Source organism: Micropterus salmoides, unplaced genomic scaffold (genome assembly GCF_014851395.1).
Source record: "Micropterus salmoides isolate LMB-PRFRI ecotype aquatic unplaced genomic scaffold, ASM1485139v1 Ms_hic_scaffold_15, whole genome shotgun sequence".
NCBI classification, from domain to species: Eukaryota; Metazoa; Chordata; class Actinopteri; order Centrarchiformes; family Centrarchidae; genus Micropterus; species Micropterus salmoides.
Window position 1 is genome coordinate 15,981,958 of NW_024040596.1, and position 27,502 is coordinate 16,009,459.

Sequence of the window (27,502 nt, forward strand, 5' to 3'; positions counted from 1 at the left end):
TCAAATGGCCAAAGGAAAATCAGTTACGGGGCTGTGCAGATATTGCGTCTTATCTGCGCATTTGTTATGTTCTCTGTAGCGCACCGAGATGGAAAAATCTCAACTTTTTCAAATGCAGCAAGTCATGTGAGGAGAATTAATCAACTTCACAACATCCAGTTGAAAGGTCAGCCAAACTTAAGATGGAAGAGCACCTGATTATACTCGTTCGGGGATACCCAGAGCTGTACAAGCTGTCAAGTTCTTACTTTTACACCAACAGAAGGAACAGCGCCTGGACATATATCAGCTCAGAAATTGGTGAGCCTGATGATGCGCTGTTGTTATGTTACCAATTGTTGCATTTTGTGTCGTGATAACTTAAATCAACCCAACCCGCAGCAGTTTTGGTTGCTGAGTAACAGCAGGTGCAACAGTAGTGCAACCTCCCAAGCACCTTGGATAAAAGGATGAAAGCGGCACAGCTGTCGTTTTCTACATCATCACATCTGAACGGCCCCTAATGCAGGTATAATGTATTTGGCTCTGAGTTAATACAGCTTAATATGCATGTTGTTGCTAGTTTCTTTGAAATGTTATATTCCAAAAAGCATTCAAACACTTATTGAAATTCCTAATTCTACGCACAGAGTTTTAATTTTCTGCTCACACCTGATTGCGTGACTGAAATGATGAATGTGAGCGAGACCGAGCCAAAAGACAAACCAAGCATTTTCTTTTTCTTTCCATGAACCACAGAAATGTCACGATTTGCTGCTTCCTGTGGTCACTATGATCAGCATGGATTCCTTGGGCACACAGATGTTGATAACAGAATTTTATGCCCAGGTACAGCGGTCTCGTTATTGTATGACAGAAGTAGGCTCCTGTCATTGAGCTCCATCTTGTGAGATTCTCCAAGCAGGCTAATTGCTCAGTTATTCATGAGCAGTCTGGAACCCCCACTTCACTGTCGCATTGGAGCAGATGCTGGCTGCAATACTCCCTCCACCAACTCTTCACAGCTCCCTCCTCTGGCAGCTCTGTCGGAGCACTTCACCTGCTGATTGGTTGGCTTTCTCGAGGACTTGACTTTATTAGCTAAAGCAATGAGGGTCTTGGGCTGGGATGTGTCTAGAATAGAAATGGTGGTTGACAAAGTTTCATGTTGGATCTCCAGAGAGGAATCCTCACTAGCTGTGAGGACACTATGCCATCTCAATCCCTGTGGTGTTAAATACCATGTTTATCAGCTGATACTATGATGCCATAACACACCACAGAGGCGATTATCGAGCAAATTCAATGAGACTATGTGACACTGACTTCCATGTGAGATGAAAATGAGAATGACACTTAGCACACTAAGTGCTGCATTCCACTGGGCTTTACAGGTCACTGTGCTTGTTTACTGCAAATCCCTAACGTACAGAACACAATGTATTCCCAATCACACAATATTAAAACATAATTTTGTTATAATGCACAAAACAATTGCAGACAACAGTGTCAGCATAAACGATGGAAATGAGTATAAAATTTTGAACCTTACACTGTGTTGCATCGTATTCCAAACAATCCTCTGGTTTGCAGCACAAAGGCAGGGAAACAGAAAGTCTTAATTAATTCAGTGTAGGTGGAAGAAATTGTTGCTGGACACGCAAAGCTAAAAAGGCAACTGCTGTATGGAAGACATCAAAATGTGTGGAGAATTAATTAGATTGTGCCAAAAAACATGTTTATTATTCAATAATACAAATAACTCATTTATTGTTGTGCGATTCTAAGAGCCAGCAAAAAATTTAAATTAAAATGATGTATTCATTAACAAAATAACCTATTATTAACTTAACTCATTAAGCAAATTTAAAACACTGTGGGTGAGACTGCTGTTTCACTAAAGTGATTTAATATATTTGGTACAGAGTCAATATTGCAAAAAAGATTTTTTCGGTTTCTGATAAAAATATGTCAAAACACCAACATAACTGAAATACAATTTGAACTTTGTCACTTTGAAAAAGGCTAGAGGGGAGAAAAGAAGGGCACTGTGGATGCAAAAGTAATCCATGATGAGAACTGTCTCTCAGCTGAATTGGTCTGTCAGCTCCATGTTAACCTTTACCCTGATGCAGCATTTTAGGTTTCAAGGTTGTTTGAGATGGAAATCCATGTATCAAGATCCAATCCAACAAACATAAAGCTAATCTGATAGAAAATAAAGGTGTGCTTTACAGCAAACAATTGATGTGGTCAGCCTCACAAAATCTATTCATCTCCTCTTTCATGCCTTTCTTTTCTGTTTGCCAAGTACACAGAGACAAGAAGGGCACCGAACGTGCGCTGCACCACACCTTCCACTGCCCTCGTGGGGTAAAGCTGTTGATTCGTTAACAAACACAAATCGATAGAGGGGCCTGAATGGAGGACAAGTACAAAGAATTAATTTCCGGCTCCAGGGGCTTACGGTGGCAAATCACCAGCTTTAATCAACAGTGTCAAGTCAGAAAGACAAATGATGTTTACACAGAAGCAGTGTCTCCCCTGAAAACAGCAGCATTGGCTCTGTCACCTTACCAGTCTGTCTAGGCTTGTGCCTGCTGCAGTGGTGGGCCGCTCCTCTGGGCTGTACGGCCTGAAGCGAGCGTTGAACACATCCGAAACACCACGGGTAGACCTAGTCATTCCTGCGGGTTTTGGCTGGCCACAGCCTTGAAAAACCTGCAATTACAAAAACATGGGCACCCAACTGTCAGGGCTTTAAATTACTTTGGATACAGAAAATAGGGAAAACATGCTGTTTTGTTAAGGTCTTCTGAAGCATTCACCCCACATTACCAGCATGACAGTACTCTTTGTGAAGTTGAGGTAACCACGTTGATAGGTGATTCAACTAGGGGCTGTGACCAATGCTATTTAAGATGACAGAGTTAAGTTTTTACAGGCTTTTGGGAAAATACCACATATACTTAAACCATAAACAAAACTGCATCTGTTGCATGAGAAAGCCAACAGAGCATTTAGCTCTGAATGAGAACTGGCATCCAAAACTGTGTAGGCAGAAAAAAATCTTCACAACCACCTACAACAACCACTTTTTTTCTTTCTGAATACAATTTTGTGGGCAAAGAAAAGTGCAGTAAAACACAGGAAACACATTAACTACTGTTAGTTGAACTAAGATTATCTGACCAAATTGAAACATATAATTCAAATACAAAACCTAAACTTGGACAGAAAGTGTATTACACACCTTACACTGCCCAGTGTGACTGAAAGCAAACTCTCCTCTCAAGCCGCGTTTCCACCAAAGGAACTATACCTAGGAACTAGGAACCTTTGGAGGAACTCACTGCGTTTCCTCTAGAGGTGGACCAATAATTGGTCTGGACGATTGTTGTGGCCGATATTCAGCATTTTTCCAATAATCTGCATCTGTCATTTTAAAAACAGATAGCCGATATAATTAATTAATAAATAAATGCGCTCCTTTGGCTCTGATTCAGCCGCCTCTGTCTTCTCGAGCCCCCAGAGTGGTGAATACAATGTCCCGCCCACAGTACCAGCTGATTGGTTACAAGTCACAAGTAATAGCCTATCAACACTGACTATTGTGTGGAAGTAGCCAGTAGAACGAGCGAGCCTCCACACTGCAGCCCCTCCCCTCCTCTTTCAGCCGAGCTCTGCATGCAGACACACAGCAAAGTGAATGGAGATACTAGTAAAAGGCAGATACTGTATCATTACAATAAGCAGGAAAAAATATTGCGTATTGCATGTACAAAGCAATGTTTTAATCTGCTCTGTCTCTCATCCACCGCAGCTGTGTTTTTATTTTACACAAGCACATGTGCTGACTTGGCTAATAGCTAGTTTGTCATAAACAAGACGAGATCAGACAAGATACTGATTTTATAAAGTTTTAAATAACATTTTTTTAAAAGGTAATTATTTAGTAATGAAAAACTAGTATAGATAACGAGTATAGATAAAAAAGAGAACAAATAAATAGTATCAATAAAATCCTAACAATATAAAATAATAAATACAATATAAATGGCAGCTGGTAAAGACAAAGATAATGATAATTTATCAATCATAGTTAACAAGTTCATCTCTGGGATGGATCTCTAATTCATTTAATTTACTATTTATAAAGATTAAACATGACAATGAACTGTAATGTTGTTATTTTTAACAAAGTTTTGTGTTGGAGTTTGTGTTATTCTAAATTTTGACACTAAGATTTTACAGCAAACGGATATCGGTTCCAAAAATCGGTCATCTGTTTTATTGGTTACTAATAATTGGGATCTTTTCCACAATTGTTTGCAAACCAATAAATCACATCACAGCTGATGGAGTTAAGCTAATTGACCCTTTGGTAAGCCATGCCCCCCTTGGTTACTGTTGCTAAGTCCGACAAACTGTCGGCGCTGCCACTGTCTACTATTGCACTCCCCAGAGAAATATTGTCAAATTTGTTGGAAAAAGTGATCTCAGAAAGAAGCAGACAGTTTTTCAGTTGCATTATACATTTGAAGGTTATATTCAGGCTGTCGTCTCGACTCAAACTGACGTGAAAAATATGAAAGAAGCTAAAGCCTACCGCTCTCACAGTACAAGTGAACCACTGCATCCCCCGACGATTGAGACAAAAGACAACAAGCTAGCGTTAGCTAACTAACATTACATTAGGAACAGTCCACAGCCTCCATTTTTCTGGATTTATTTTACGTTTTAGAAAGAGAATAAATCGTACTTCTCCTTTCAACCTCTCTGGGTAGCGACTATAACTATTACAAGTGCCCCAGGAACAGCATTTGACCTTGTCTTAGAAAAATACATCCAAAAAAAGCTAGAAAACGACCCTTTTTGCATTAGAGTCAATGGAGCGCATCCATGAAAGTGTCGGACCCCAGTTAGAGCGAGACCTATACTGCGCTGTGATTGGCCAGCTGTGTATTCGGGGCGTGGCATAGCAAAGGGTCAATTCTGGGTCCAGAGTTGTTGTTTTAAGTTTTCATCAGTCAGGAGGTTTCTGTACAGAGCCGAAGTCGGCCTCCTCTTCTCCAAAACAAGTGGAACAGCTGATTACAACAAGTAATACAGCACGTTAAAATCATGTTCCTCTGACGCTCAGGTGGACACAGACTTGAGTGCTGCAGCTGATCTGCATCTCTTGTTGGCTGGAAATGTTTTAATAACCTTCCAAACTGTGGCGATTTTATATTTGTTTGTTTCTCTGTGCTGTAGTTCTTTTATGAACTTGATGGCTTTATCCAGTTTGTTATTAAATTTGTAACAAACTTTATTGTGTGTCTCTTCATTATACTCCCACACAAAAAAGCTTAGGCTCCACAAAAAACATTGTTTTTAATGGTCAAGCATGGCCTATAGGTTTTTATTATATTCCAATCAAATCTGATGTACATTTTGCTCATGGATCGTGGTTACTAAATAATGATGTCATTGCTTTGTACGGCGTAGCCTATATGTCAGCTGGCTAATTTGCCTAATCTTCACAGGACTTTAGACCAGGGTGGAAACGCACACAACAGTAGGCAGAAGGAAATTTTAGTTTCTTGAAAAGAGATCTCGGGACTAAAAAGTCCTGGGTACTTCTGGTGGAAAGGCAGTTTTGCTTAAGTTTGAGAAAAGTTGGAATTCAGCTACCTGTCTGAGGTGTTACTTTTGTTCTCTGGGGAATAAACCTAATTGACATACCCTGTAGGAGACTTGGGCACTGTTATCTTGCATATTCATGATGGCCTCTGAAATCTTGACATCAATAGGCTCCATGACAGATTCAATGTTGAAAGGTCCCTCAAGCCTCTGTGCCACCAGCAGCATGGCATCTGTCATAACAGTGGTAAAAAAGGTGGGGAGATGGGGGGGGGGGAAGAGCAGAGGTGCAAACAAACACACATTGAGTTAAAGAAACACTTTTCACTGGTATCAAAGTGATAGTAAAGTACAATCCAAAATTGTGAATGCTTTACTATCAATATAGCAATTTTTGCCAAGTATGTCAAAGGTCCCACATTGTAGAAAGTGAGATATCCATGTATTTGTTTTTGTATTATAAAGTAGGTTTCAATGCTATATAAATACTGTGAAAATATCAAAACGAGCTGACAGGAATTCGTAACGCTGTGACTATACAGTCACCGCCCCCAGCCATGCCCCCACCACAGCCCACCCAGACATGGCACTTTATTAACAACACCAAGCGGTCATTATTTGCTGAACTAGCAAGCTACAAGACAGACTGAGCATAATATGTCTCATTTAAACACTGCATGCAGTGGAATGATTGCACTGGAGTATGACTGACTATCTCTATTTTTAGTCAATATTTTTAGTGAGATGTATTATGTGGTCCTGTCCACATGCTTAGAGACACATTCCTGTAATGTCTGATATGGTAGGTTCAAATATAAGTAGCGCTTGAGCCTGGAGCCCAGTGCACTGCAACTTAATTAAGACATATGGACACATTTGAATACACATGTAGAATTTCACTGCAAATGTTGAAAGCACAATCTTAAAAAAACAAGAAAAAAGGGTTCCACTCATGTCCCTGGATACATTTCTATTGTGCTGCAGCTCACTTCAGTTGTGTGCATTTGCAGTTTTCCTATATTTGCTTATAATAATAATAATATAATTTCTGGTGTTGCATTTTGTTTATGTGGGTCTGTCAGTTTGCACAGAAAGTAAAAAAAGGCAGTTTGATTTTGTTAAAGGAATCCATCCATCATCAACCACTTATCCTGTGTACAGGGTCACTGGAACCAATCCCAGCTGACATCGGGCAAAAGGCAGGGTACGCCCTGGACAGGTTGCCAGTCCACCACAGGGCCACACATAAACAAGTCCACATGTTTTTGGACGGTGGGAGGAAGCCAGAGCACCCGGAGAGAACCCACGCATACACGGGGAGAACATGCAACCTCCACACAGAAAGGCCAGGACGACCAGGATTCAAACTCACGACCTTCTTGCTGTGAGGCGACAGTGCTAACCACTGCACCATCACGCCACCCTCATTAAGGAATCAAGTAAATTTATTTGTCGTTTTACAACACAGGGTACACAGTGTAATGTAAGTTGTAGCTCCTTCATGCTATATACACATAGAACATGTACACATATAATAATTCTCAATCTTAACACAAAAAAACCCTTAACATCTGGTGGGAAATATAGTCCATTAACTTTGACTATGTTTAAGCATCAAGTATCATCGATGTAAACACATTATACAGTATATATTTACTATACCTACCTAATTAGTACTAAAACAATTAATTTAGATTAGATTTTAGATTTATGGACAGTTATTGTGATAATTGTTTAAATACTTTTTTCATGCAAAATGACCAAGATTGTTTCCAGGTTCTCAAATGTGAGGATTTGCTGATTTAATTGAAAATAATTGTTAACTTCTTATGCTATGTTTCATTGAAGTTCATAGTTTCATAGTTTTTGTCTTGCCTTTTGATTACTACACAGTATTGTCAATCACCTCCGCCTTCTTGCCACAGTCCACCAACACACACTTACAAAGCATGAATACTTCTTTGGGCAAATTAGATTTTTATGCAGATCATCTCAGTCAAGTCAACAAAATTTAATTATGCTGCATGCAACAAATTGTGCTGATGAGTCATTGATTTAATAGAACTTTTGAAAGCCAAGCATTTATTTACATCTGCTGCGGGCAATGAATAAGGTCAGTGGCTCATTAATATCTTTGTGTGGACACAAGCCAGAAGGCCTTGTTGAACATGAGACACTTAACCTTATCATCTCCACTTGTCACTTGTGGTTAACCCTTTTCCATTAACACCTCTGATCATTTAAAAGAAAGATGTTGCATTCAAAATAGGGCTGTGCGATATGACTATATGCATCGTTTGACTATAGAAAAATGTCTGTTGTTTAAAAATTATGCTCTATCGTTTATTACGTTGTGTCGCAAATTCCACACTTTATGGTAATATTTTTGGGAGGGGATGAAGCTTTGCACCACCTTGAAGTGAATATTGGTTTTAACTCCAACTCCAAGATGGGCCGACCGACCCGATCAGAGGTTACCTATGGAGATTACTCAAACTGGGACATTCAGTCAAAATCACATCATAAACACATCATAAGAGAAAGTCCAGCTACATCCACACTACTATGGTAACAGCTTTACAACAAATAACAGTTTTATAACTAATATGATCTTCTCCAACCACAGCAGCGTTATAGCTGCGTATTAGAGTTGATCAGTTGGATAAAATTTGGCGAAAGAAGAAAGTAATACAGACGTATAACCACACCAGGTTTTTTTTTTGCATTAAAGTCCTCAGTTTTTGCCCACAGGGTCAGCAGCGTTTTCAAACAAACATCTTCAGATTCACCGTTCAATCGCTTCCTGTCTAAAAAGACTTTGGTGCTAGCTAGCTTTGAAAACTGCTCAGACCGTGTGGTGAAACCATTTTAGCTGCCAGTGAGTATTGCATCATCTGATCGGCTTTTAGAGACCACCGATCAAACTAGTTATAGCCATTATCGGCCGATTACGATCGGTGTCCGATCGATCGGAGTGCATTGGAGGTTGGAAGACCGCAATATCAGAGACACATACCGTGACATAGATGCTGCCAGTTTCTTAATTCTGTGGCTCTAATTAACTGCTAATTAATTTCATTAGGATAGATCACACTCACACATACCTTTACACCACAAACACAAATGCACACGCAGGGCACACTAGCTAGACTATAGCATACTTGGTTTTAATTTCCAAATAATTGTATATCAAGATTTAAAAATATAAAAATCTATTTGTACACACACGCACACACACACACACACACACACAGTTACTGTTGCAACTATTACTGCTGCTACTATTTATGGTTTTTACTAGGCATATATTCTATTGCCTTTCGTGCTGTTGTTATTATTTGTTTGAAATTATGTGTATTCAGATGTTGGGAGCAGTCAGTGAGAAAACATTTCGCTTCAGTGTTTACTTCCTATACTGTGTTCATTAAGTAGGATGTTGCTGTACAGCCCTGGTCCCCTAGTACCAGTGCTGTGAGGAAGGATGCTACTGTAGGCCTAGCAGAGACAGGGAGGAGGGTTTAGTTGCAACTTTATGATGCAGAGAATTATCACGAGTTACTGTTAGAAATTCTAACAGTAACTCATGGTGCAGATTTCACATTAGCTCAAACTAGTCAGGCAACTGCTGCTGCACTTTAGAGGCTAAATTAGTTAATTGATATTGCCATTCAACAGTGCTGAAGTGCTCTCAACCCCACAGGGTTTATAGACTAATGTTCCACAGTCCCTGCAATGGCAGTTTTGTGTTTGAATGGTGTGCCACAGGGAGCTGGACATCACCAAACCACTAACTCATAACTGAGCAAATCCCATATCTGGAGACATTACTTATGGTGTCAGCAGTGGTATCTCCATCCACAGACCTCACAGGACAAGACCTCACCAGCAGGCTGTCATAATGACTCTTCAATTACCTCCTTACTAAATAGGGTCATCCTGTCATTTGGAGACTACAGAAACAATGGCTTTTTAGGCGTGACTGCTTCAAGAGTTTATTTAATCTGCACTAAAATGCAGTTAGCAGCATGTTGCTTTTTGAAGAATAGCTTATATATTTATTTTGGCTTGCTGCTCCCACTTACCCACCCATCACAAGAGAATGGTATAATTTATTCCCAAACTGTGGAGGCACAGATAATATTCCAGAGAACAGACCAAAAAGCAGTGACTATGTAAAAGCCACATATATGAAAAAAATGGAAAACACTCTGTGTAAATGGTAGCCAAAGACTTAAAGGGGATATAGGAGAGAAATACTGTACATAAAAAAAAAAAACCTAAATTACACTCCAGTTCTTTGATAGCAAGACCTGTCCAGCTTTTCATTCTTCTGGGACCTGGGATCACTAATGGCACAGGAAAAGAGCTGAGAAACATTAGCTCAGCTCTGGCTCCATTTCCTTTCCAATTCTATTAAAGTCTGAGCCTTTGAAGAGCTCTTCTGTTTGTTTACACTGTGGATTGCAAATTGCCTATGATGCTCGCAGAGATTTTTAATATACAGACTACAACAGTGCGAAATGGTTTTCTACAGTAGCACTTCAATTGCTTAATTGTGTTAATGGTCTAAGTGTAGATGAAATAATTAAGGTTTGTTACAACTTGTCTATTAGCATGAATGTTGATCAGCATGTGTTTCTTGACATTATACTGCAATTAAGGCAGAATACTTTCTTTTTGTGTTGTTGCATTTCTTAAAAAAAGTCTGAGTTTGGCATTGCCATATAGCTTCCTGTTTAATCTGATTATGATGTAAATTCATTCAACTGCCTCAGGTATGTCTGCTTACTTTATAACAAACACACATAAAAAAAAGGTTTTAAGACTGTCAAGTGCAAATTCTAAAAATTTAGGTCAAGGGAGCCAACCGGGAGCAACTCATATTTCATAATAAGAGAAAAGAAGAGTGCCTCTAGCATAAGAGACGATGGCAATCTTTCCCGACGATGGTGACTTATCTGCAACTTATCAGATGGGCTTGACAAACAGAGGGGCCAGGAAGTTTGTCTTCATACACAGCTGAGGGACAGCAGACGAGGAAAAAACACAAAGAGAAAGAGAGAGAGAGAGAGAGAGAGAAAGAAAGAGAGAGAGAGAGAACAGGAGAATGAGAAGTGGTGCTGATTGGGTTGAGTCAGGCCGGGGTATGGCTTTATCCCAAAGGAAGAGGGGCTCCTGCACTGCATGTGGAAAAAGTCAACCTACATGGAGAATTAATGACTCTCATTTATGAGGAGTGCATGAAGTCCAGTCCGCTGTGGCATGGCTGCCACTCTGAGCCAAATTTTCCCTGCATCACTTTTGCAGCCCTAAGATAGGCCACTGGCCAGCCAGAGGAAATCATTTTATCATCACAACACAGCCATGCAAATAGACACATCTTGTCCTATTCTAGGCGAGGAGGGGGGTTAAAAACAACAACTGAGACCTTGCTTTACTGGATATAGACATGTAAAATTAAAAGACTCCATGCGGTGAAACCACAGTGTGATTGCAATATTTTGTTTCATATTGGAGGTTAATGTTTCAGTTTGTGACGTGAAACATGCTTATTTGCGCTGTCTTGCTAAACAGGGAAAAAAAGATCCGAGGAGGTGATATTACTTCGGGCTCTGCCTCTTTATCGAGATGGATGTCCACTTAAATTCAGGCTATGTCAGCCAGCGGCAACCTCCAGCAGACAAGGACAAATAAGGAAAGTGAACAGGCCCATCTATGGCTCTTTGCCTGTGAAGAGCTCCACAGAATGAAAAATGGCTCCAGTGTAATTTGGATTCTGTAAAGCATAGCTCATCTGTGGTCCAGTCAACCAACTAATGGTGCTACATGAAATGGTATAAAAATGGAAAAGGAAAAAAAATGCATGTTATTCCGTGGTCACACTTTGTCCTGATAAAAAAGACCTTGAAAATACACATCCATGTATGCACAGACACATACATGTGTACACATTCACACAAAGGCACAGTTAAAAACAGTAAACACTATACTCTTAAAGTATTAATAACAATAAAACAGACTCTCACACTCAGACCATCAAGAATTAATTTTTCCAACCAAACCCTTAAAAGCTTTTTCAAATGATAATGTCTTGTTTTATAAGACCCCATTAACACACTGAATTTCTCCACGGCTACCACAGACAAGCTGGTGGTAATACCTCCAGTGCCATGTTTAGGACAGTCACAGAAAAGGACAATTATGTATATTAAAAGTATTTTCTGCTGATAGAAGGATTTACAAAGAGTATGTCATGACTATATAAAGTGTAGACACCACAGGAAAGATACACGTGTTTTTCACTTAAATTCTGGGAGACAATGTGATGTAGATCTGAAGTCTTGTATGCACACAGGGTGTCTGCACGGTCTTAAAAAGTCTTAAAAGGTAATAAATCAATTTTGCGAAAATTAAGGCTATTAAAAAGTAAAAGTAAGTCTTAATCGCCATTTACAAGGTATTACATTTTGAAGATATTTCAATGTGAAAATCCTGTTTGTTCAAAGGTTTGTTTGCTAAAAGTGTAGGTGAACGTATTTATTTATAATGCATAGAAAAAATATTAGACAGGCAGTGAGTGTGTGATTCGTTTCTGTAACGCTATTTTACTCTTAAACGCTCCAAAATATAGACCCGTGCGAACCGGAAAATGATTTACGAGTACAACCGACCGTAATTTCCCACCCAGCCGGACCCTCAATGATAATTGTCCAAAACATAGTCAGAGTGGCGATCAGGAATAACGGGATTAACCCAGTTGGCCGGTCGCTCTATGCCCACTTGAACAGCCCCATTCCTGAAAACCAAGAGTGAGATGCGCCGCCAGCAGCTGAATCGGTAAGACGGAAGACAACAGGGAACGTTCAAGGAGCGTGTGGGTTTAGCGAACGTTAGCTGTGCTATTTAGCTAAATCGGTGCCTTTCATTGAAATACATTTAACTTTTCATAAAGCCGATGCTCTCGTCATTGTCACTTTTTGTGAATGGATCAATCACAGCCTGGATGGAGCCGGATTTTAAAAAAAGTTTGATGTGCTGCAACAAACTTTATAAATGTTGAACTCAGTGTTCTGCATAAACAGTTATGATTATTGACGAGTTAGTAGCCTGCCCAAAATCAAGGTTGGAAAATATCATGTAGCCTAGAGAATTTTTCTTGCACAAAAAACAACCCCAAACTGAAACAGCTGTAATTAATTATTGTAAGTTATATACTATTATATGAAATTATATTGAATATAGTAACATAATGAATATATTAATATCAAACTTACGGTTTACTATTAAATTAACAATATACTTTTAATTTAATGTTATAATATTATATTAATACTGTCATTTAGACTAGTTCCTCCTCCAGGTTGTGCCTGTGCTACACCGTGTACACTACTTACATTATTCATCACTCAGTATATTCTCTTCATCTTTGTTCCCCCTGACCTATTTGAATTTTGTTGTATTGATCAAGTGGTCGATGAAAGTTATCACACATATCATTGCAAGCAAGCTCACATTATCTAGTTTAAACCAACTAAAACACAAAATTACACTGTTTCACATGATTTGCTGTAATGTTGCATACATAAACGTCACAGCCTATATATGACAGGAAATCTGACCAGTCCTTCACATAGAAAACAGTTGGCCCATACAGGCTGTTATAGGCAGCTGAGAAAGTTGGTGAATGCCTCAATTTTTAGGTGGCGTTACAACCTGGTGACATAAAGGCAATAAATATGTTATAAATATATTTAAATTCCTTTTAAAAATACAAAAATGTCTCTTTTAAAGGTGTGTGGCTGATTTAATTGGTTATTGCTCAAAGTGGCGTGACAGTCTTAAAATATCTTGAAAAAGTCTTGAAAAGGTCTTAAAAAGGTATTGAATTTTACTTCAGGATTCCTGTATATACCCTGGCACAGCAACTACTGCCAGCTTGATCACAGCTGAACGTGGGGAATCAGCCTCATCCTGACCGAGCTCCTCTGCTTTGCTTCCTGACACATCCTGCTTTGCCTTACCACAACAACACCCACAAGTTGCGGGGAAATGATGAGATTCTTGCAGAGGTCTGGCCTAGGAGCCTACAGAATTTATCAGAGTTTATCACTATAAATACAATCTTATGTGGTGAAGGCAATTTTTGTTGGCTTTTACAAAGACCTGCTTTTATAAGGTTCTTTGCTGTAACAACGTAACTCTACGGCTGGCAATGCTGCTCTGTCTGTCTACCACTTTGGTCCAGACTGAAGTATATTACTATGAAATTTTGCACAATCATTCTTGTTCCCCACAGGGAGAATAGTAATAACTTGGGTGATCCCTGTTTTCATCTAGAGCCATTATAACAAAGTTTTCATTTAGCTGACGCTTTTATCCAAAGTGACTTACAATTGCTATTCATGTCAGAGATCACACGCCTCTGGAGCAACTAGGGGTTACGTGTCTTGCTCAGGGACACAATGGTGGATCGGTCACAGGGGGGGGGATTGAACCCAGGTCTTTCACACCAAAGGCATAGGCTTATCCACTGCTCCTAAGGCTCGGTTTCACAGACGAGCCCAGGTCACCCAAATACTGCTTGATCAAAGGGGTAATGCTATCAGGTGCAGTAATTAATGTCTCTGTCTTATCTGTGTTCAGTTGCAAAGCGTTCTCATTCAGCTAGTGCTTGATCTTGCTCAAACAGTTTGCTAGGGCGGATAATTTATGGAGATTTGTGGCCTTAAATGAGCGGTACAGCTGAATATCATCCGCATAAAGGTGGTAAGATATATCGCTGAACTGTCTGATAATTTGTCCAAGAGGGAGAATGTGCAGGAGAAATAAGATAGGTCCAAGGATGGACCCTTGGGGTACCCCATATGACAACACTGCTTTATCCGACATGAACCTGTTTGCAAGAACACTAAAACTTCTGTCAGACAGATAAGATGAAAACCATTTTAGTTCCAGACATACCTGCCAGCTCGTGAAGTCTTTTTAGCATGATATTGTGATCGATAGTATCGAAAGCTGAGGAAAGGCCTAATAGGACCAAGACTGTGCATTTTCCAGAATCAGCGACCATCATAATATCACTGGAGATTTTAAGTAAAGAGGTTTTGGTAAAGTGTTTTTTGCGGAACCCAGACTGAAATTTGTCAAATAATTCATGGGTCTCAAGGAAGGTAGTCAGTTGGACTGCTACTATTTTTTCAAGAATTTTTGACACGAACGAGCATTTTGAAATGGGCCTATAGTTCTTAGGGTCTGATGGATCCAGGTTAGACTTTTTAAGTCCTGGTTCAATGATTGCATGCTTAAAGGAGATAGGGACCATGCCAGTTTGATGTGAGATGTTAAGCATGTTCACAATACTAGAGCCAAATGAATCAAAAGCTTTTATAAAGAGCAGAGTAGGGAGGACATACATAGAACAGGAGGAAGGCCTCAGTTTTTCCAGCAGGCATTTGATGTCATGCAGTGACACTGGGTTAAAAGAGGACCATGAGAGGGGGGTGGGTCACTGAGAGCAGGATTGGAAGGAGTTTGTGAGACACTTGCCCTGATATCTGCAATCCTATTTACAAAGAAATTCAGAAACTCATTGCTGTCAGTTTTACAAAATACAGCACCTTCAGGGATAGAAGAGTCAATAAAAACGTCCACATCCTGGCATCCCAACAACATACCGGGTTCAAACAAAGGAGTGAACTCCTCGGTGACATCCTTATTTATGATACGTCTTTGGGCCCTGGATCTCGGGGGCAACGGATCCAATGGGAAGTTAAGATGAAAGAATACACAACCGTGGTCACTCACATATACGTCCTCCACACAGACATTTTCTACCTGGAGGCCAAGTGAGAAAACTACGTCCAGGGTGTGGCCCTTAATATGTGTGGGCCCTGAGACATGTTGAATAAAGTTAAAAGCATCAGTGATGGATAAAAGATCCGCAGCTGTGTTACATATGACATTGTCGAAATGTAAATTAAAATCTCCAACTATTAGAACCTTCTCTAATTTAATTATGACAGGAAAGATTCCCGACCAATAGGCGGGCAGAACAGGTGGTGAGGCAGCATTGGAGGGTGACCACCCGTGTTGTGGAGTCAGATAAGCAGCAAACATCTGGGCCACATCGCACTGAGTGGACCCGAGGTTTGCTGCCTATCTGTTCGTCGACGAGCGCCGTCGCAGCTGGACCTGAATGCCAGCTCTGCAGCCCCTTTTCCTCGATCGCTTCTTAGGGCGACCAGAACCCCGGCTCGTAAACTAGGATGGTGAACATACTAAACATTAACTGCTAAACATTAGCATGTTAGCATTTTTACTGTAAACCTGCCAACATTAGCATTTAGCCCAAAGCATTGTTGTGCCTAAGTCCATACTCAGAGAGCCGCAAGCATGGATTTAAACTCATAGTCTGGTTTGAAAATAAAGCATGACACTCATCATCATTCTTTTTTCATTAGGCTATTATATACTATACTGTATTGAGTTGCAATGGAGTGATAACAGCACACTAAACAGCATGCAAGGCTCATATGTAGAAGCCATATATTGTAGCAGCACTGATACTGTACCGCACTGCTAATGATACTAAGCAACATAATTCAATAATGAGGCATTCACAAGCAGATCATGTTACTAATGGGGTTTGAGATATCATGGAATTTCAGTCATGAATGCTGACGAGTGAAAGAGTGTTTCAACAATTTTGCCCACAAATATGTTAAAGTATCCTTGTATGCACTTTCTAAAAGCAACATGTTACAGAACACATCAGCCTCACAAAAGTCAAAGGAGATCTAGACAGCAAAGACAACGGAGCATCTCTGTGCAAATACAATGAAAGGCCTCACTGCTCATAAATACACCAGAGAGAATAATTTCTCTCTCTTCACAGATTTCTGATTTCTGCAGTTATTGCACAGGCAGGAAGTGAATCTGTAATTAGATCCACTCAACCACATCTTCATGTACCTGTACCTGTAAGTGATTAGGCATGCAAAGAACTATAAAACAAAATAGAAATTAATGTTGTTGCTACATACTGTATGCCTTTGCGCTTAAAACAGAGTGAGAGCACAATATTCACCCAATGCTGCCTTGTTAAGGAGCACAATGTTCTACAACATTTGTTTGACTTCTGTAGGCAGATGATATAAGAGGGTGGTACAGGCTGGGTCTCAGAGGAGGATTGTCCATAGAGGCAGAGGACGTTGCTCCTCCTCTATTTTTGAGAGGTATGAGCTCAACGTATAAAATATAGTAACTGGTTGAAATAAACCATTACCAAATCTTGAAATCTGAAAGGCATGGAAAATGGGAAAGGGCAGATTATGTGAAGTGGTGGTCAGGGGCAGAGGAGGGCGGGCTCTGCTTTTCCTTCTTATAAGGCAGAATCTCTTAAATCAATTTAATGTTCTGTTTTCATGCTAATCTGTTATTGACTAAAACATGTAAAATAATGATCCAACACAACCAGAATATAATATTGACATCTCGTTGGTCCAATGATAATTTAAAAATTTCATCATCACTGTATTGTACATGAGTGTGACAACATTGTCCATATAGTAATTTTAGCTGTTGTCCAAAACAACTTACAATTGCTTTAACCCAGATCTCCCACACCAAAGGCATGTCTCTTATCCACTGTGGCATCTCCATCCCCTAACCGAACCTAACCAATGAACTGGCGGTAAAGCGATAGATAGATTGATACAGTAGCAGCATATAAGATAATATATTATAATGTACAAACTGCAAACTACTTTTAAACACATCACTAAAACCTTACATTATATTTAGGGCTTTTCAACAGAGTTCAAAATCCCTTTTTTAACACTACAACTAGTTATACAATATTATACATTTTTCATACATATTTTGTTGTGTCCAGCGGCCTCTCTGCTCTGCTGTATGTGTGTGTTTGTGTGTATTCCACTTTTTTATTCGCAGGACCTGTCTGCCTAAAACTTTGAAAGTACACTGTCAAGGTGGAGAGCGCTTCGCTTTCCAGCGCAGCTGCTTGACAAACTATTTTGTGAATACAAACTAGATCTTGATATTGGAAATAGTAGGCTACTGGCTATAAACAGTAAGCAACGTCTAAAATCATATTCACAAATAATGAATTGTAATGTAACCTAGTAAATCTCAACAGTGTGACTGCCAGATGCCCAACTGCTGCCGGCTGCTGTCTGGTCCAGCGCACAAGCCACACTGGTCTCTGTGAGCTTGCATGTCATCACCAGGTGGAACAATTATTGTAAAACACTTATGGCTATATTTGTCTTATGTCAGATGTAAACACCAACAAACAATAGCTATTTTGTTCATAAAAATAACAATGTAATAAAACTCAACAGCGCGAACACCGGCAGCTGTGAAATAGGCGGACTGCAGCAGTCTCAATAAAAACATCTCTTTTATTGTCTTTTATTCTCTTAAGTGTTTATTAAAATAAATTTACTAATATTTAACTGGTATAGGCAAGTTATATATGAGTGTGGTTTCATTTTGGCCTTGTAAAACAAAGTGGTCCATTTGGACGGGAGACGTGCAACAGCAGTAAATAAATAAAGACACATTCTAAAAAAATTTAACTGCTGTCTTTTGGATGGGTCATCCGTAGCGTGTCGCCCCTCTTTGAAAAATAATATTTTAATATGGATATTTTATATGGTTTATGGGTGAAGCAGTATAAATCACTATGGGACCAGTAATTTAAATACTTCAGCAGAGGCAGGGATACTGTGTATAGACTACAACAAGGCAAATCTCCACCATCACTCCCAACAAACTGCTTCCTGCATATGGCGGCGGCTGCATGTTATCGGGCATGTTGCTAGTTGGGTTATTGCTACATTTGTGAGTGCTTATGTAAACTGCCCCCCCCAGCTCTGGATCATCGTTTGTTGTGGGCAGTGACTCATTCTCATAATGTCCGATGATAACCTACTGTTTTAGTATGGGTACCAATGGTGTTGTGATAATTACTTGTGCTCTGGAAATTACTTGATATTTCCAGAGCCAGTCCTGACCTCCCTTGGGTCCTGAGCAAAATTCTGCAATGGGGCCGTCCTACCTGACTCGTGAGCCATCTAAACAATTTACCATTGCTGCACAGTCACACCTCCTTTAAAATAGTCTGTCTCTGTAGGAAGCCTGAATGGAAACCTCTTCTAGAAAAATCCAGTGCTGGTTTGAATGGACCTCTGCACACTAACTCAGTCCTCACAAAGTCTGTCAAGATCAGGTCATTTGGTCATTTGGTGGAGAAGCAACTGTTCCATTAGCTTGTATCTGATGCTGACTGTACATCTTTGGCTGTGCTCGTACTGGCTAAGGCTGCTTGTGTTTCACCTGTGTGTGTGTGACTTGCTAAAGACGTCTAGACTGGGTCTGTACTAGTACTGGCTGAGGATGGAGTCTGTGCTGGTACTGGCTGATGATCCAGCGTCTCCTCTACTGACAAATTTAGGCATAGTGCCAGTAAATTATAGATAACAATACTTGCTAGATATTAATGTTATCAGTTGCATCAGGCCCATTCAAACTGCTTCCCCCAGGTCTTTCCTTGATACATTTTCAAATATAAATTACTATTTAAACTATGACTTGACTGAATATACTGTATCTCTCATGAAATAATAAGAATCACATATTCAGGCATACATTTTGCCCAGTCTGCGCTGCTAATAAACAGAGTTGTAACTAAACCTGACTGAGAGACAGATAATCACTGTCTTTTAAAATGATGTGCGCCTAGTGCCATCACATCCATGTATTGACTGGTCCTCACAGAGGTTGCTGGAATGCGCAAGTTTAATTTCATGCATGCGCATATGAATGCATGTTGCTGTGCACACAATTCACTCTCATGGAGTTTTTTCTCTTCTCATGCCCAGATTGATAGTTTCCTCTTTATCCTCTTATCAAAGTTGTAAACATTGACACTCACTTTCACCTTTGAATTTCTCTTAATATAAACCATGTTACTGTGATAATGCATCGTTATAAAATAGTGGAATTGGAAGTAAGCTTTTTTCTATTTGGGAGTCAGGCCAGATTTAACTAGCAAGTGGTCATCATCAGTCACCACACTTTCTTTCATGTTTAACACCGGCCTGCTTCTTGTTGCATCTCACATCCTTGATAAATACTCTATCTTCTGCATTAGGCCTTATTGGTTAATCTTGAAACAAAAGGATTGAATACATTTACATTTCTACTGGACTTTTTGTTTTCTCTAAACAGTGTTCTTTGCAGAGATGTGGCTGAGGGATCCGGTCTAGTTCCAACTGCCAGGACAAAGATCCACACTTATTTTGACAAACTCAGACTGCTGTAGCCTAATGGAATATTTTGACATTTTGGAAAAACACTTATGTGAGTTAGATAACAAGAACTATATCACTCTCATCTCTGTCAAAATAAGACTGCTGTGAGCAGCTAGTTAGCTTAGCACAATGACTGGACACACCTCTGATGTTCACATATCAACACGTTACATTTTCTTTGTTTAACCCGTACAGGGCAACCAGTGAGGAGTCTGCGATGTCTGAAGGTGATGCTATCAGAGCAGGGAGATTAAACCACAACAGCAATGCTTTGCGGCCCAGACAGCAAAACAATGAGCTGAAACTCAGTTAAGTCGAGGAGAGCTGCCCATTTAGGTGAGTATCCTCTGTAAGTTCATCAATAGAGCCACCACATGAAGTTAATTCATGTTTCTTTGGGTTACCAGTTCCTGAGGTTGCTCTTGGAGTTGTCTGGCCTGCCAACAAATGGAGCGCCCGCTGCCTCAGACCTGCTTAAATGGTGTTTATTGCCAACTGAACTGCACCATGTTCCTCCTGCATAATGGGGAGGGGCAGTGCTTTCTAGTTAGATTTTTGTTCTTGACAACCATTTTTGATGTTAATTCATAGTGCTATAATGACATGTTTTGTGGTTATTGTAATTTGTTTAATGGTTATGTCTTAGTCTAAATGGCCTGATCAGCCACTATATGTTCCCCTATGTTGCAGTTTTTGGGATCAGTTTCTACTGTACAGTTCTCTTCTGTTGCTTAAGTGTAGTTTGGTTATGTTGACCTCTTCTATATGTCCAGAATTATTATCAGGTGTATTTTTGTTACTTTCTTCTCTTCGCTTTTTATAAAGAAAAAATAAAAACCTTTTCCAAAAAAACCCTAACATACCATGTCTAATTCTAATTGTATGTTAAATTGTGCTAAACAAGAACAAAGAACAATAATCTAGATTCAAGAACCTGAATCTTGAATTTCATAGTACGTATATCAAGATAACCAGAGATTTTACTAGATATTTTGTTTGATGGTAGCAAATTTTACTAGTTTGGTTTGTAGTGGGAGATTTTTGCAGTGGAGCTTTGTATTTTCTTTCTAACCTTTTGCCCATGGGTGGTGAAACAAGCCACACAGATTAGACAGTGCAAACAACCATTATAAATCCATTTAACTCCAGAGGTGTGAGTGAAATGCCTTTTAGGCTCCACTGTTCTAAATCACTGCTGTTCAAAAGCATCTATCCTCTGGATAGAAGTTCAGACACTGATGGCCAGTTGTATAAGAAGTCTGCATATTCAATTGAAGATCATTCCTTTAGCTTTGGGTGTTGGGGAGCTGAAATGCCAGCTAAATACAAAGACCAGTGGCTGAATTTTACTGCACTCTGATTTCCACTGTAGCTCTGATTGCACAATCAGATGTGTGCCTAATAACACATCTGATTGTACAATCAGATGCAATGTGGCTTTGTGTCTCCCTTTTTCTTGGAGGACATCTAATAAATCGTTGATTTATAATGTAGGATGAGCAAAAATAGAAATCAGTGACACAGAATTCATGACAAACTAAGACATTAATCAGCATTGCTGGGAAGAAACTAGTCAGAAATGAGTCATGATATTCAAGTAAGAGCAAACTCATCATGTATCTTTGTCTTAATATGTTTTCAGCGTAATCCATTATTCCCAGTAGTGGAATGTAACTAAGAACAGTGTTGCATACAAAACATAGTAAGTGCTTATAAAATATGATGCTTTGTTATTAGTTAAACTACCCAACAGAATACACAAATAGAGCTGAAATGATTAGTCAATTAATTTATTAGTTAATTGACAGAAAATGTACTGGCAACTACCTCTTTATTTTAATGATTTAAATGTATTTTTTAAATAATGTGGAGGTTTGGACTGTTGGTTGGACAAAACAAGCACTGTGAAGGCATCACTTTGGGCCCTAGATAATTGTAATGGCATTTCCGTCACCAAACGATCAATCGATGAATAAAAAAAAATAGCAGATAAAGCCGTACTGAAAATAATTGTCATTCTATACAAATTGTTCAAACTAGCATAATCTCAACCAACTACAACATTTAAATGCTGCTTACACATAATCCAATGATATAATATATAATAGCAGCCATTTTTTGCATTTAGCACTTTTATTTTTAATACTACAGATCTGTACCTGATTAGACTTACATACTTTTACTTTAGTACAATTTTCAGTGCACTTTTACTTGTAAGGCAGTATTTTTACAGTGTGGTATAGTATTTTAACTTAAGTGAAAGACCTTAAAATTTCCGTCACTACTGATTATCTCGTAGGAGATTGCTCTCACAAGTTAACCAAGTTAGCCTGTCACTGTTCACAGAGACTCAAGTTTGCAATGGTAGTTCCATACGCAATTATATTACATAAGTACCAAATAGAAATAAGTTTTAGCTTTTTTAATGCACTTGCTCCCTCACTCGCCCACTCAAGTGCTCTCTGTCTCTCTCTTCCTTTGTCAGATCAGTTGGAGAATGAGTTGAATCTATTTTAAACATTAATGACACTGAATTAAATTCTTATGCTTAATAGAAAAGCCTGTTCACTAGAGCAAAGCATTGTCTGAACCACATGCAACCCTTGCCAGCAGGACGGTTACTAAGCCAGGTTGCACACTTTGTGTTGACCAATTCAGATTAGCTGCCAATGAATGTTTAACCTGCATCACTGTGTAGGTGTGGAAGTAGTATTAGCTTGCCTTGAGTATGGCATAGTGTCAAGGTGCGAGATATATGAATCCATGCTGGTAGAAGAACAAAACCCTCCAGCATCCCTGTGAGCAGAAAATATTTTGGTCTGTGTGGTCTAACTTTCAGCCATGGGCTGTCCACTCACAGTGTATTAGGGAAGGTTTTTCCACTCAATATTTTATTCATGAGGAATTTTTCACAAAGCAGAGGATGTGTTGCTAGCTTGATTTTTCATAAACAGTGAGGCTGCAGCTGTCTCCAGTTACCAAGTGAAACAAAGCACCTAATTAAAGAGAAATGAGCAGATAGAATCGATGCAGATCACTTCCAATGTGGTGACATGTCTCCGCTGAGAGCACAGTAACAGCCTGTAAACACCAATGCAACGAGATTGCAAAGAGAGCTGTGGCAGAGTCAACCGGTTCACTTAAGAATCACTTTAAACCAACTGCGAGTCTCACTGTTAATATTTTGAAGGTGCAAGAGGAAAAGTTTCATTACAGGTGTCAACTAACTGCCAACACAAAAAATGATAATGACACGCAGGGTGTAAACTGCTGAGGACAATATCCATCACCCCAGCATATGACTGATATTTCAATGACCAAAAAGGAAGAAGATATTAGTGTAGACAGCCTGATAAATAACATCAAAAACAGTTAAAAACAGCCTGCTTCAGAACATTCTTCAACAAAAAGAAAATCCAACCGGAATTTTCAAACAACACACAAAGACCAGTAAACACTGTCAAAGTGATAATCTTAAAACAAATATCCAGTGATTTATGCAGAATGCGTAATGCTCTATATATCCCAGAGGACTCTGCGTGTGGCTCCTCATTATATTCAGTGTAGAGTTCTCAGGTGCGGTAAACGGACTGACAGCTGTTCATCAGTCGCTCCGTGATTTTGCTAATACACATAATTAAAATCTAATCTCACTATTAATCTCGCCAAACGGCACATGGGCTGCTTTTTTAAATGCATGTTTACAATGATAAGCAAATAAGTAGCATTTATTATAAATTAATTTCAAATCAAATTCTGGTATTTGCAATGAATTTACTGCAAGAATGTATTTAGTATACTGCTCAAAAAACATACTGCAATTAGCATCTGTTTCCATAATTAATTTCCCAAGTAAGTCTTGTCTTTAGGGGGCAGAATGGGGAGAGGTCAGCAAGGATTTGTCCTCCAGCAGTAACAAATGGATTAGAGACTGGCTACTCAGCAGAGCCTACTTAATCTACTGTATGATTTATTCAGATATTATTTATTCAGTGTAACGTTAAAGAAGAAATACAGATTACAGACATGCTAGATCTGTTTAGTTTATGTTCCCTAAAACTATAGATATTGTTTTGGCTGCTGCATGAACAAATATTTAGTAACACTACTGAACAAAAGGGATTACCTTTTGTCAATATTAATTATGAGATGACACACTGAAAAACAAATCTATATTAGTTCCAGGAACAGCACCTTTCCAAATTAATCTGAAATGACAATGTGAGACCATGTGTATTTAAAACTGACATTGGCCTTTTAGAATCTGCAGTCAGCATGTGTTTCAAATGAAATTTCTTGGTCGCATTTTTTATTTGCTTGTCTAATTAATCTCTTGCTTAGGGGCAAGCAAAACAAGCACATGCGCAAGGACATCTGATCTAAGACTGTTAGTGAATCCTTAAAACATATCCTCACCGAGATGCATAATGTATCCATGTATTTATTGTGCACTGGCCTTAGCAACAAATCATCAACAAAAATATCAAGAAACTTGAGCTTATGACATTTATCTTCCGCGTGAAAACAAAAACTGCCATATAAATTCTGAGACATTTCCGAGTGCAGCAGCTCTTCGAACACACATCCGTTGTAGTTTGCCTCTGGCGGTGAGGTGAGGCCTTGGTTAATGTGAAGTGGCAGGTTTTTTTTGTCCAACCTCTGTCACAAGTTGGAATTTATTTAATCAGAGGGTGTTATTTCCTGCATGTGGATCGTTCAGTGAGTAGGCAGGGAAAAATTGTTGCTATCAGGGGCACAGCCTCTAGGTTTTAAGGATTTTTTACTCTTTGGTTGGATTAGTTTTCGTCTCCCCAATATCTTGTCTTCTCTGGTCAGTGGAGCAGGTATATGATGTTAGTCTGAATGGATGCCACAGGAATCAAGATAAATATCTTAGCTTCAAATCTGTACCGGCTCTGTGTCCGGACTGTACCGGCTCTGGGTGTTTCTCCCAGTTTCTCTCTGAGCGTCAAGCCAAAGCTTCTTATTCTTTTTCAGCGAGCAGATATAACCCATTTTTAGTTGACCGCACCATCTAAATAAAGGCAAGAGGACTAACTGCCATGTCTTCGTAAGAATCATTTACTGTATGAGACTTACACATTTGTACAGAATGATTCATATTAGTATACTGCTCATATGGCATTAAACATTACACTAATTTGTCTGTCTGTGCTGAACATGAAAGAGCCTTCCTGACAATTCAACAAGTCAATACCTTTTTTGTGGTTAGACCTAAGCTAATTGAAAATCTTTCATCCTATAATGAGCATGAAATGTCAGAGCCAAAACATATAGAACTGGCATTTAATCTACACCGAGGAACAATAATCCAATTGACAAGAATCGTGATGAAGACAGAATGAGCATTAGTTCAGGATTAATATTGTAATGCATTAGTTGAGACAGAGAGTGTTTGAGTTTGTATCTTCTCCCTGTTTCTGTGTGGGTTTTCTCACGCAGTTAAGGTGAAATGGTGACTCTTAAGTCTGTAGGTGTGAATGTGAGTGTGAATATCTGTTTATATGTGTTATCTCACTGAAGTACTCCGGGGCATCCCTCTGGCAACCCTGACGACCTTGAAGAGGATAAGTGGTTTTTAAATAGATGGGTGGATATTAACATAATACACACAGACAAACTTATAAAACAGACTGACAGGTAAGATGAATAATGCTGTTTGGCCAGATGAAACTGTCATTAATAGACATGCTTTTACAGCTTCTGCCCTGTTGACTTTGTTGATTGCTTGTTGAATGTGAGCTGCGACAGGTGTTTCTTAGCAACCAATATTGTACATCTGTTGGCTTTAATAACAACAGAAGAAACAGTAATAGCACACTGCAGTGGTTTATTTCGGGACAGTTTTATATTACAGGTTAATTCAGCCTTGAATCTTTTTTCATTTTCAAAATGCATTCTTAATTATTTTCTTGAGTCAATAAAATGTCAGAAAATTGTGAAAAATGCACACAATATCCCACCGTCCAAGGAGATGTCTTCAAATATCTTGTTTTGTCTGCTTAACAGTTCAAAACCCAAAGATAGTCAGTTTACCAGAAACAAAACAGGGAAAAACACTTAACACTCACTTTAAAGAAGAGAAATGAGAAGAACCACAGAATGTTTGACATTTGTGCTTAAAATGAATCTATAGTGACAATTGATTATCAAAATTGGTACCCATTACTTAACTGACTAATCAATATTTTGATCAACTGAGTAATCATTGCAGCTCTGTGCTTAACATGTCTTTAGCACGTAATATTATCAGTGGTACAGCTAAATAACTGGTAAAAATTACTGCAGATTTATATTAGTAATTTATTAATATTAAGTCATATGATATGACATAATGAGATATTGCATTGGAGTTCCTTTTTCTGTTGTGTTGCATTTGTTATTGGAAACTTAATACTGTATATGTACACAGGTAAGGATGTGAGTTTAGAATAACAACACACACAATGTTTGTGATATTAATTCTGGGCCTGGTCGTGAAGAGTTAGTAAACCAGTTGTATCAACATTGGTATCACTTATTAATCAGTGTGTTGTGTCCAACCAGCGAAGGGGGACTGAAAGCATATCTTTAAAAGAGCTGTATGCGACATTTACTGCCAGACTAAAAGAAATGGGTGCTACGGCCCACCATGTTAGTCTTTCCACTGTTCGAACAATCACCAACACTGGTTTGATCGAAATAAATCCCTAATTCACAGCAATAAATGAGAAAAGAAACAGTCATTGTGTTGCTCTCCTCACAGCCAACAGCTTCACAGTGAGGGACTCGCATGCACACGCAGCCAGACGGGCTACCAAAACAAAGAAACGGAGAAGCTCAGATGACAACACAAACAGAGGGGGTGTGGCGTCATTCTCTTCTCAAAACGCCATTAGTCCACTATATCTTTAGATAGCAAATAGTTTTTTGCTGCTATATTAATGTTCATAATCTCATATACAGAACCTTTAACTGTATTGTTATCCCACTAACACTGGTACAGGCCAAAGGTTTGAAAAGCAGACACACCCTCATTTTCCTTCTACAACTCTACAAGTTGGCATTCATTACTGTGAACTTGGCCAGCTTCTCTTGGCTTGTTAAATATAATCTTAGTTTAATAAAGTGTGCACTGTGGATTAATGAAATATAATTTTTAAAGTAAGGTGATTGCAGAGCAATCACAATGGATTTGACAATGTTGATTGGACATTGGAATCACTAAAGGTCATGAATTCTGTTTCTGTCAGTATAGGGGAAATACTTTAACACATCACAAGCCAAGAAGATGCTCCATCTAATATGTGTCTTCTGTGTTCCTTTGAAACTGCACCACTCAATGCTTTTGCTGTGTTCAGCTCAGAGAAGTTTGTTTTTTGATCCAATGGAAGATAAAATGACCCCAGAGTTTACAAAAGAAAAAGTGCAAGAGAGCATACTGAGAGTAATGAAACCTGCATATACGCTATTTCAGGTTTTGAGTGGTTGGTAAACGTCATGTGTAATGTGTGTATACACTCCACTACACCCCTGCTAGGAGGAAGTATCCCAACATAAGA

The 27,502-nt window shown here is 39.1% G+C and overlaps 1 protein-coding gene across 1 annotated transcript in view; it reads right to left on the reverse strand.

The window, feature by feature from the left end:
- The window catches only part of gpc6b (glypican 6b), a 97,777-nt gene that overhangs the window by 25,426 nt on the left and 44,849 nt on the right, over positions 1 to 27,502 (reverse strand). Inside the window, exons 5-6 of the mRNA XM_038720602.1 lie at positions 5,707 to 5,837; positions 2,557 to 2,700 (exon numbers count right to left, since the gene is read on the reverse strand). Coding sequence (XP_038576530.1) covers positions 2,557 to 2,700; positions 5,707 to 5,837 — 275 coding nt within the window. The remainder of the gene's footprint in view (positions 1 to 2,556; positions 2,701 to 5,706; positions 5,838 to 27,502) is intronic.